At 46.1% G+C, this 12,456-nt stretch overlaps 1 protein-coding gene across 3 annotated transcripts in view; it reads left to right on the plus strand.

Moving 5' to 3' along the window:
• Window positions 1-12,456, plus strand: part of LOC148028426 (callose synthase 5-like) — a 275,331-nt gene that overhangs the window by 143,577 nt on the left and 119,298 nt on the right. For all 3 annotated transcript variants that reach the window (XM_087690228.1, XM_087690230.1, XM_087690229.1), the window contains 5 exons: window positions 2,675-2,771; window positions 2,861-3,021; window positions 3,123-3,246; window positions 3,336-3,566; window positions 3,665-3,813. In XM_087690228.1, coding sequence (XP_087546354.1) covers window positions 2,675-2,771; window positions 2,861-3,021; window positions 3,123-3,246; window positions 3,336-3,566; window positions 3,665-3,813 — 762 coding nt within the window. The remainder of the gene's footprint in view (window positions 1-2,674; window positions 2,772-2,860; window positions 3,022-3,122; window positions 3,247-3,335; window positions 3,567-3,664; window positions 3,814-12,456) is intronic.

Below are 12,456 nucleotides of genomic sequence, written 5' to 3' on the forward strand. Positions count from 1 at the left end.
CCACAACTGCCATCGCATCCTTCAACATGGGCCAATAGACCGCCGGACAATTTTCCACCCCCACCCACACCGGGCATTCGCGTTGAAGCAGACGCTGGAAGTCGGCCATGGGGCGCCATGGCACAACATGGACCAGGCGGCGATCAAAGAATAGCGGCAACTTGAACAGGAGCTCAGCGCGATGCGTTTCCGATTTCAGCAGGACCTCATAAAAGCCGCGAGGTCCAAGGAAGATCTCCTCAACAGACTCCCCTTGCAATAGATGGTGCAACCACTGGCGAATATGCGAAAGCACTGGGATCCTGCCAGTGAAGAAAAGTATAACTGCACGGTCATAAAACACCGAGAAGGATCGTAAGACTGATTTGGGGTTCACCGTGGCGTCCAGCACATCATCCGTTCCCGCAACAGAAAAAGATTCGGTATTATGCTGGACATAATCGCCGAGCAGAGTATTGGCGAAGTCCAGCAAATGCTCCCAGTCAATTTCCTGCGAGTCCATAGGATCAGAGGCCACTTGCGCATAGGAGCGTTCCGGAGGACTCATTGGCTCATGAGGCGTATGCTCGGAGCGTTTGCCGGCAGGCGGCAGTTCAGAACTCGGTGGCAACTCCTCCGTGCATGGCACCATATCTTCCGGCTCCTCTGCATCGGAATCAGGGCCAAGGGCTGCCACCGTCCGGTCAAGAAAATCCATATCCAGGCCAGCCATACTGCTGTCTTCACACTCATCCTGGCAGAGGGCGAGCTAGGTTAGGTGAGGTCGATCCTGCGCAGGGACGGATTGCTGGTCCCCAGCTTCACGCAGGATCCAGTCAAGCCTGCGCTGCCCTGGGGGAAGGGGCCAGGCGGCGTGCAGGGCAGGACGGTGAAGAAATCACAGGGCAGGGCAGCGCAGCACGCGGGCGGGTCAAAGACGAAAGGCGCGCAGGGGGGCGACGAAGGGGGCGCAGGGGGAAGCGACAGGCGAGAGGTCAGGGCGGCGCGCAGGGCGGCGCCAAGCGCGCAGGTCAGAGGGGTGGCGACAGGGTGGGGCACGCAGGGCCAGACGGACGCCCGACGGATGCAGGGGCAGACTGGCACACAGGGCCCGACGGGCGCAGGGACTCGCAGGGTCAGACGGGCGCAGGCGGACGCGGAGGGCGGAACGGGACAGGTCAGGCGACCTTCTGCAGGGCGACAGAACCAGGCGGCGCCAGCGCGATCGAGCTCCCTGCCATCGCCGTCGCGTCTCTCCCCATCCTGCCCCTCTCTCTCTCTCTCTCCCGATTTTCCCTCTCTCTCTCTCTCCAAGCCTCTCTCTCTCTCTCTCTCTCTCTCTCCTTTCTTTCTTTCTTTCTATCTCCCTTTGACCCCCGACACCCACCCCCCGACCCCCCCCCCTCTCGCTTGTCTCACCAACTCTAAACCCTAGAACACTCCCTCTATAAAAACCTTTCCCTCTCCCCCATCTCATTCATCCTTTCTGGTATCTACTCATTTGACTCTTGAGCTTCGCACTCTCTTTTGCATTTATTTTTGAGTAAAGTCTCTAAATATTTTAAGTCTGAACATGAAGTATAGCCTTTAAATTGCATGTAATTTTTTTAAAAATCGGACGTAGGTCCAAGATTTATTAGTCCGATTAGTACCATACTAGTATCAGACGGTGAAGAGCACCTTCAAGGTTGATTCCTGTCTTAAGGCCTTAAGATGCAATGCCTAGATACTAATAAATGGCTAGACATCACCTTCCCTGACAAAAGACTCAGGAGAAGGCTGCAGAGAAATTCAGAGAGCACAAGGATTGTTATCAGGCATCTTTCAAATGGAGTAGCCCACCTGGAACATTTGGAGCATCAAACACCCCTCTGTAAGAGCATCAAACACCCCTGTAGCTCTCTGCTTTCGACAATACTCCCCACCCCTATGTGGAGCCCCCCTCTTTCTAGGGGGTTGCTAACCATTCTAGCAGCCAGCCTAGGAACACCAATCTACTCTTTCCAATGTATTTGCAGGGAGTTTCTAACCCATTTTTCATATTCACAAATTGCGAAAGAAAGTTTCCTTATCCAGCATGTTCCATTTGCAACAAACCTAACCACACCTTGTTTAAGATATTTTCTGAAGCTCGATTGCTCACCTGCATTTCACTTCTTTTTTGACATGTCAAGCTACAATGCTGTCAAGGAGTCCCTGCAGATAGTATTTCTTTGGAGATTTTTGGCAGGATCTCTCCTTGTATGCCATGTAGTGGCAAAGGCCAACCATTTGCTGCTGTTATTGTCAGCATAGTTGTTTATCTCTGCAACATGTGGCACATGGGTTGGGTTTGAACTTCGAAGGTTTTTAGGATTGTTTCCCTAGCATTTCTTCATATTTTTCAGTTCTCATTTTAATCAAGGCAACCATTCTGTCTTCTTAAGATGGACCTAATGTCCTGGATCTTGTCTGGTTAGTGGGTGATGACCTGTGTTCCATGTGTGGAAAGTGGATGTGTTTTCTTGAAAGGCTTCCCTTTCTAACAGTTTCAAGCTAGGTCATTTGGAGTGATTAAAGTATGATTTGTCTAACCACAGATTTTGATGATAAAGGCCTCTTACTAGTTGATAGCTGAATTAAATATGATTATACAGAACTGTGTTTATTTAGAGTGAAAGAAAATGGTTTAAACCCTTATTATATGGATCTGCAGGGAGTTGGATCTTCTTTGTATTCCTTTCTCTTCTTTCTCAGATCCCAGCTTGGGAATAAACTTCAACCAATGGCCAGCTTTCCTACTTGCAAGCAAGGTATATCATCATAGGATTAACTTGTTCTCAAGTGAGTGGTACCTGTAATTTTTTCTCCATTAAATTGATGATCCTTTGCTTTTCTACAGTTATCTGTAGCAGTTAGAATGGCAGCTGAGTTTGAAGGAAAAGATCAAGACCTTTGGAAGAGAGTATCTGCAGATGAGTACAGAAGGCTGGCTGTTGAAGAATGTTATGAAATGTTCCAACTTATACTGAGGCATTTGATCATTCACAAGACTGAGAGAGAGTAAGGGATGTTAAAAGACCTTAAATCACATGGCAGTTTTCTACTTAGTAGAGTCCAACATATTTATCATTTCTGGGCTGTATCATGTTTGTATGGATTAGGATCATGGAGAGACTTTTCAGTGAAGTGAGTACAAGCATTGAAAACAAAAAATTTCTTCATCATTTCAATCTGGAAAAGCTCCCTGCACTGTATGACAAGTTTGTTAGTCTTATAAAGATTCTGGTAAGTTGATATTGATTTCTCTAACAGGGAATTTTTTTACTGAATTGATTACAAGAATTATTTAAATCTTGTACATGTTTTATGTGCAGCAAGAAGCACCTGAGGATTCCAGGGGTGAAAAAGTAATATTGATACTACAGGATATGCTTCATGTTGTTACACAAGAAATGATGGGGGGTGACTTTCAACTCCTGGATGGAGAGCATCCATCTGGCCACCTGACAGTGGACTCTGGTCCTGAGTCACGTAAGCACCAGCTGTTTGCCTCCCCAGGGGCAATAAATTATTCTCTGCCACCTACAGCAGGTTGGGATGAGCAAGTACGTGCAATTTCTTACATCAACAATGCAGTTTTAGATAATCCCTCTTTATTGAAATTTTTTTAACGTGACTGGCCTTTGTTGGATGTTGTTTATAGATAAAAAGGCTGCACCTTCTTACAGATTTGGAAAGTGCAATGAATGTCCCAACCAACATTGATGCTCGCAGGCGCATTACTTTCTTTACAAATTCCCTTTTTATGGACATGCCACGAGCTCCACAAGTTCGAAAAATGGTGGCCTTCAGGTAACTTACAGTTAAAATGGAAGCATTATTTTTATAGGTTTTAAGGCACACACATTTGCAGTTGGTTCTAGATGTCTGTTATTTAAAATGGAAGCATTATTTTCATGGAAGCATTATTTAGGGAAGGGTTTACCCTCCACCAACCCCAAACAGGGAAATACAAAAAGACTGCCTCCAAAAGAGTGGAAGCAGGCCGTAAATGCCCTTAGGTAGTGTCTGGCAAAGGCAACAACGAGGAAGGAGACAATAGCAAGGAGCACCGCCATGCTGCTGCGACAAGGCATCAAGGACAATGCCATGGACTGCATCTCGAAAGGTTGAAGGAATTCTCTATGTGATCACCAAAGTGTTTAGGGGTGAGGGAAGGGTTTTTTTTTTTTTTTTTTTGCAAGTAAAATGTGGCGGATTATATTACTCAAAAAACTGATTACAACAGAGTGCTCATGCTCAACAGACTACCTGGAGCTGATGCAAAGTCACTAATACATCATGTATACAAGCGTGTCAAGGCAGTGTGGGGGGGATGGGGGCAAGAAGCCATTGGGGGGGGGGGGATATCGCCAACCAGGGCTGCCTGCCTGCATCATGAAGAATAGACCTTGGCCGCCCCAAGTGCGCATGAAGTGACCTCGGAGCTCTTGACGAGCCCTGGACTCGCCCTGCACCTGGTCCCATCGGCCGCGGAGGGAGTGGATAATGGAGGTCCAGAGCTCTGCTAAGGTCGCATGTGCTGAAAGTCTCTCTCCGCCGAAGGCCTCCTGATACTGCACCTTCTAGATATGCCATCCAGTAAGACTACTTATGATCTCCCATATCTTGATGCGGTCCGTGGGCTCCAGTACGTGGCGGATGGGTAGAGCCTCCAAACCAACCACTGTGCACGACCCTGCCTCGATAATGAATATTGTGTCCTGCATCCTGACCTCATACAAAAGGTGACAGCTTTGGCTGACTACTTGTCAACAAAAAGCTCCCCATGAGATATATCCAAGGCTGGGTGCTATATGGCGAAGGATGCGGCATGCTCCTCTCCACACGAGGTGCGCCTCCTCACATGACCAAAAGCAGTGCTTTGGGGTTTCTAGAGTCTGTTGTATGCAGCGCTTACAATCTCCCTCCTCCTCCATTTGGGCAAGCCAACTTCCCACTTCCAAGCCTCCATTTGCTACCAGCCATAAGAAGTACGACATCCTCCTCGGCCTCTAGCTATCCCATAGGCTGCTCTAGAAGGTTTGTCGGAAGGGCTCTGTGATGCTGTGCTCCGCCCAGTGTCTGCTACGTGATGGCCCCTAGTCCTTCTTGCCACAATGATGACATTCTACATCTTTGCCACGTGATTTACTGCGTCCCTTGCTATTATATTTGCCCTTTTGCTGTGATCTACCCCTAGTATGCAAAGCACTGGAAGACTTATTGGATGCATTGCTCTGTTGATTCATCTCTTCCATAAGTAGAGCACTCTCTACATCAGCATACAAAAGGATCACATTAGAATTGTTCATAGCAGTCCTGAATGTATCCCAACTCTCTGGTAGAATGCAAAGCAAGAAAGTAGCCTTAAATTCCTCATCAATCATGAACTTCAAGGCAACAAGTTGGCTGAAAATGGAATTAAACTTACTGAAGTAAGTAGACATTGCTGTACCCTCTTTCCTACGTAAATCCATAAGCTTTTTCAGTCAATACACTTTGCTTGCAGCACTCTTTTGTGCATACAGTTCTTCCAGTCTAGTCCATGTAGCATATGTAGAATCCAAACCTTCAATGTTGAACAGCAAGGCATTAGAAATCGATAGCTCTATGGTTGAGCGTGTAAGCTCATTTAACTCATCCGAATCATCGTGACAGATGACTCTGAAGAAGACCATAAAAACCAGAGAAAGCTGTCGGGATGAATGAGCACGTGTGATTCCTTTCACCTCCCAGCCTTGCCTAGTATATTGCTGGCCAGACCATCGTGATCCGATTGCCAGCCGTCAAACCTTGGTGAGTCCTACTATTCTTAGACTCTCTTTAGTTCTAGGCTCCCCTTAACCCCGCTCGGGCGCCCAAGAGCCCGGACGGTCATCCTCGTGCGTGTTCCCCTTGATTTACCTTAATGTCACATTAAATGTCACTTTAATGTCACATTCAATGTTTGTGACCTTAATGTCACATTAAATATCACTTTAATGTCACATTAATGTCACATTTCCTTCCCCTTAAGAATTGGTTTCGTCCTCGAAAACGATACTTGGAAGGTCTAACTGTAAATTGGGAAACTTTTTCTTTAAAGTACTTACTCGCTCCCATGTTGAGCTTTCTTCTGAACAATCTTTTCACTTAACCAAACATTCTTGATAAATAGTATTCCTTGTTCGCCTATTACGAACATTTAATATTCTTTCTGGTTCATGTGGATTAGATTGGTCATTGAATGGCTCCTCAATGTCATAATTTAAGATTAGATTATCCAAATCATCCAGCTTCTTCCTTAATTTACTTACATGAAAAACTGGATGTATTTTACTACCAGCAGGTAGTTGGAGCTTGTAAGCCAATTCTCCCACCTTTTTAAGTATTATGAAAGCACCACAATACCTCGGTGAAAGCTTTGGACATTGTCCCTTTTTCATAGTTTTAGTTTGTTCAGGCACCTTAAGATAGACCAATTCTCCTTCTTCAAAGGAGATGTCTCTTCGGTGAGGATCTGCATATGCTCTAGCTCAATTTTGAGCCTTTTTAATATTTTCTTGAGCAAATTTTAACATACTGTTCATATCCTCCAAAAAGTCTTTAGCTGCCTGAACCTATTTCTTATGCAGTCCTACTGCAAAAGGAGCTCTGGACTGAAACCCATACATTAACATAAATGGACTATATCCAGTGGAGGAGTGCTTGGCACTGTTATATGCAAATTCTGCTATCGGTAAATACTCTTCCCAATTAGTTTGCCTTTTACTTACATATGCCCTAAGCATATCTTCAAGGATTTGGTTAACCCTTTCAGTTTGCCCATCTGTTTGCGGATGATCCGCCGTACTCATGCTAAGTTTAGTATCCAATTTCCTAAATACCGCACGCCAAAATTGGCTATCAAATTTTCTATCCCGATCAGAAACTATATTGCCGGAAGGCCATACAATCGGTATATGTTCTCTACGAACAATCTAGTCAATTCTGGTGTTTTAACATCAGTTGAAGTTGGAATGAACCTAGCCATTTTGGTTAACCTATCCACAATTACCCACACAGAGCCGTGCCCCCTCTGTGTTCTGGGTAAAGCAACAATAAAGTCCATGGAGATACTCTCCCATTTTCCCGAAGGAATCTCTAGTGGATGGAGAAGTCCTCACATTTTCAATCTTTCAGCTTTATTAACCTGGCATTTATTACATTTGACCACATAGTCAAGGACATCCTTATTCATTCCAGGCCAATAGAACTGCCTTTTAATAAGACTATAAGTCTTATTAACTCCTGGATGTCCCGCGCTAGGGGTATCATGACACTCAGAGAGTATCTGGTGCCTTATTTCTATATCTTTCGGGACACATACCCTACCCTTGTAGAGTAAATAATCATTATCAATGGTAAAATTCTGTTGGGTATCTCACTCACACGCCTTACTTACGCCTATGCTCATATGGGAGTGTGCGGGTGATCACTAGGACACTGGGGCACTTTTTACTCTCGGTAGGAGAGGTTTTTTCCCCCAGATTATGTGTACTATTTTGTATGTGCTTGTGGTGCACACTTACGGGCACTTACTGTGTTCGGGTGTGAACAGCCCCTTATAACTCTAAGGTATAAGGGTTATCATTTGTACTTTCAGCTTACACTCTATTCAGTACTATTGCATTGGGTGTCGTGCTCAACTCTGTCTCTCACTCTCACACTGTCTACTGCACTTCAGCTGCACCTCGATCCTCTCCCATCTGACATTGGGTATCAGAGCTCAGCTCAGAGCAGTCTTCAGTCTGCAGTCTGCAGCCCACTCCAGTTCAGCCAGCCCCTGCCAGTTCTGCCCCAGCCGCCTGTACCTGTGCGTGTCCTGCACAGCGTGCTATCTGTCCTGCACAGCGCGCCCTGCCCAGCGCGCCACCTGTACCTGCGTGCTGCCACCTCTGCCCAGCGTGTCCTCTGCCCTGTGTCTGCCCAGCGTGCCCCTTCGCCTGTCAGTCTGCCTGCGCAGCCTCCCTGCGCTGAGCTAGACTGTGCCGTCAGCTCCAGCTGCCAGCGCGGCACCTGTTTCCACCACCCAGTCCTGGGTACCGCCTCCTCTGCCCAGCGTGCGCCCAGTCCTGCCTGCGCGTGTCACTGGACCTGCACGCCTGTACCTGTGCGTCAGTCCGACTGTACCCAGCAGTCATTATCTCGGGAATCGTGTCCGTCGTCAACACGCAGAGGTAACATTCTGCACTTTTCTTTTACACAGGAGTTCGGGCAACAGGTTCAGGTTCAGCATTGGGAAACGTGCTGAACAGCAGGTTCAGTTTTCAGCATTGGGAAACGTGCTGTGTCTGTCTGTGACACATTGAATGCACATTTTGGGGCTTTTGTAACAGACATTTGTGACAGAAATTTTGGGCAGAAAATTTTTGGGGCTTTTGATGTTTTAGTGCTGCTGAGCACTAATTGCACCTTGGAAAGAGTGCATCAGTGATAGTTTTTGTGACAGAGTACCCTTTGCACATTAATTGCAGACTTGCGTTTGCTGCAATTTCTGGAAATTTGCAGATTTCCAGCCCGTACTGCATTGACATTGCTCAATTGCATTTTGGGAAATAATGGCAAATCAGGGAGGAGATGTATTCACCTATGTGTCCAAGGAAGACCGATTGGATGGGAACAATTATTCCCTTTGGTCTTTCATGATGAAGAATGTATTAGTGGCAAAAAATTTGTGGGATTATGTCAGTGGAGAGGAAGCACGACCGGGAGTTGTGGCTCCCGCTACTCCTCCTCCAGGAGGACGTGGAACAGGGCAACCTCAGCCCCCTCCACCTCAGCCCGCTCAGCCACTTCCCCCAAGAACTGCAGCTCAGAAAACTTGGGATACACGGGATGCACAGGCTATGTCGCTGATTGCATTGGCAGTTCAGCGTTCTATCATTCCTCATATTCGTTCAGCAGCTTCTTCACAAGAAGCTTGGTTGATATTGGAGCAGATGTTTGCAGGAAAGAATGAGACTCGCATCTCTTTCTTGAAGAAAGAGCTAGAGACTCTAAAGATGAATGAGGGTGATTCTATGCAGGATCATCTCAACAAAATTCAGGACTTGCGGGAGCAACTCATGAATGTGGATGAGTACTACTCAGATGCGCAGCTGATTTCTACGACATTGAATTCACTGCCTCCCTCTTACTTGGCTTTTCATACTGCCTTGAACCTCACTATGAGGATTTCGAAAGAGCCCATCACTTTCATTCAGCTTGTCAGTTTGCTTCTAGAGGAGGAACAAACTAGACGGAACAGTGGTGTGGATGGTATAGCCTCTGAGCAGGCTTTTATGTCAAGGCAGAAGGGTAAAAACAGCCAAGGGAAAAATGCTTCGCAGAGTTCTGGTAGTAGTAACACTTCACAGACAAGTCAGAAACAGGGGGGCACGCAAGCCAAGAAAGGAAAATGCCATTACTGCAAGAAGCCTGGCCACTACATCACTGAGTGCAGGAAGCGCATTGCCAAAGAGAAGAAGAAGGAGTCAGGGATGTCTGTTTCTGCAGCTCCTTCCACTGGTAGTGAGTCCGCGTCCTTTGTTGCAGATAGGGACTATTGTTTTTACACTTGCAGTTATGATGTCTCTTGGGCTGATAGAGCATTTAGCTCTACAGAAGATGCTGACACTTGGTTCTTTGACAGTGGTGCTTCACGGCATATCACATCTCGTAGAGATTTGTTTGCTTCTCTTGGTGCACCTCCCGTTGGGAAGTCTGTTCAGTGTGCTAATAATGCATCATACCCTGTTCGTGGTATTGGGGAGATTCAGCTTACAGCCATTGATGGCTCAATTCTCCGCCTACAGGATGCTTTGTATGTGCCTGGCATTAAGAAGAATCTGCTTTCCATTTCTTCTATGGCACGTTGTGGTTTGCAGGTCACCTTTGATGATGACCATTGCATGGTCCGTGACAAGGAACACATGACATTGGTCTTGACAGGTTCTCTGTGTCATGGGTTATATGAGTTGGATGCTCTTTCGGTAGATCAGTCTGCATATTTGACATCCACTCTTACTCCTGCTATGTTAGAGGCAGAGTTATGGCATGCTCGTTTGGGGCATGTAAACTATGGCAGCTTGATGCTATTACAACGTACTCAGATGTTGGATGGATTACCTCTCTTGGAGAGACCTCCTGAGCATTTATGCGAGGGTTGCATTTTGGGGAAAATGCATCGTTTCTCTTTTCCCCGTGATGTTGCTTTTAGAGCAACAACCAGATTGCAGCTTGTGCATTCGGATGTTTGTGGGCCCATGCAGATACAGTCATTGGGTGGTTGTTACTATTTTGTAACATTTATTGATGACTTTACACGTTTGTGCTGGGTCTACTGCTTGAAAAAGAAGTCAGAAGTGTATGATGCATTTTTGGCTTTCAGTGCACTTGTGGAAACTCAGTCTGGTTGCAAGATTAAGACTCTCCGTTCGGACCGAGGGGGGGAATACATGTCCTCTATGCTGAATTCTTATTTGCAGCAGAAGGGCATTATCCATCAGTACACTACTGCATATACTCCACAGCAGAATGGGGTAGCAGAGAGGAAAAATCGGTCACTCATGGAGATGGCCAGATGTATGCTGAAGGCAAAGAGTTTGCCTCATAGTTTTTGGATGGAAGCCGGCATGTGCGCTTGCCACATTTTGAACAAATGCCCTACCAAGGCCTTGAAAACCGTCACACCTTTTGAGGCTTGGCACAGCCGCAAACCTTCTGTTGGCCACTTCCGTACTTTTGGGTGTCTTGCATATGCCCATATTCCACAGGTACTTCGAAAGAAGTTGGACAACAAGGCTGTAAAATGCATCTTTATGGGATATAGCAGCGAAAGCAAAGGCTACAGACTCTATGATCCCGTGACCAAGAAGGTTTTTGTCAGCAGGGATGTTGTATTTGATGAAAAATCAGAATTATCCTTGGCTGGTTTTGATACATATCAGGCTGCCCGTGATGTCTTTGAAGGGCTGCTGCCCATCACATTAGGTGATTCAGCTGGTACTTCAGCAAATGAACCTAATGTTCAGCCAGCTGCTCCTATGGAACATGCAGTAAATCAGCACATTGCTGAAACTGAAATTCAGCAGGAACTTGTACACAGTCAGGAAGCAAGACAGGTGCCTAGATGGTACACGCAGACTATGAGAGATAGTCATTTGGAAACACCCTTGGCTGGCCGTACTCGAAGGCAAACTCGACTGCATGATTCAGCACATTCCATGGAGTTTGTTATGGCAGCATGTACTCATGATAATGAGGAGCCTGAATGTTTTGAGGATGCACGACATAGTGTGCATTGGATGGCAGCCATGCAAGCTGAATTGGATTCTATTCATAAGAATCATACTTGGGATTTGGTGTCTTTGCCAGTTGGCAAGCGTGCCATTGGTACGAAATGGGTCTACAAATTGAAAAGGAATGCAGATGGATCCATAGATAAGTACAAGGCACGGCTGGTAGCTAAAGGCTACGCACAGAAAAAGGGCATTGACTATGAGGAGACCTTTGCTCCTACCTCCCGTATGACGACCATTCGGTCTATGATTGCCTTGGCTGCACATTTTGGTTGGAAAGTGCATCAGCTGGATATAAAGACTGCATTCTTACATGGGGAACTTCAGGAAGAAGTGTATGTACAGCAGCCCATTGGTTTTGCAGTTGAAGGCTCAGAAAATTTAGTATGCAAGCTGAAAAAAGCTCTATATGGTTTGAAACAAGCTCCACGAGCTTGGTACGCAAAGATAGATGCTTTCTTGCTTAGTCAGGGGTTTGTAAACAGCCCATCTGAGTCTACCCTTTATGTACATAAAGAGGGGGGATCCATGCTGAGTTTGTGTCTATATGTAGACGACCTTTTGCTCACTGGAACACGTGCTGATCAGATTTCAGCATTCAAAAATAATTTACAGCAAACTTTTGACATGTCTGACTTGGGTATTTTGCACTATTACTTGGGCATCCAGTTTGTACATGATGCTAGAGGCATTGGATTATGTCAGTCAAGGTACATTGGGCAACTTCTTGAGAAGTTTGGCTTACAGGATTGCAAGCCAGTTTGTACACCCATGGAACCTGGGCTCAAACTGTCATTACATGATGACAGTGATTTGTTTGATATCCATACTTATGCTCCAGCAGTGGGATGTCTCATCTATCTATGCCACACTCGGCCAGACATACAGTTTGCCGTTTTAGTTTTGAGCAGGTACATGCATCAGCCTCGTATGTCGCATTGGCAAGCTGTGAAGCGTGTGTTTCGTTACTTGCAGGGTACTAGAGCTCTTGGATTGCTTTATGCCAAGGGGGGACCACTGCAGTTACATGCTTACAGTGACTCTGATTGGGCTGGTGATTTTGATACTCGTCACTCCACTAGTGGCAATTGTTTCTTTCTTGGCTCGTCATGCATTTCTTGGCTTAGCAAGAAACAATCCACTGTTTCCACGT

This window comes from Lygodium microphyllum, chromosome 12, assembly GCF_053477565.2.
Source record: "Lygodium microphyllum isolate KBCC chromosome 12, Lygodium_microphyllum_v1.1.10, whole genome shotgun sequence".
NCBI lineage: Eukaryota > Viridiplantae > Streptophyta > Polypodiopsida > Schizaeales > Lygodiaceae > Lygodium > Lygodium microphyllum.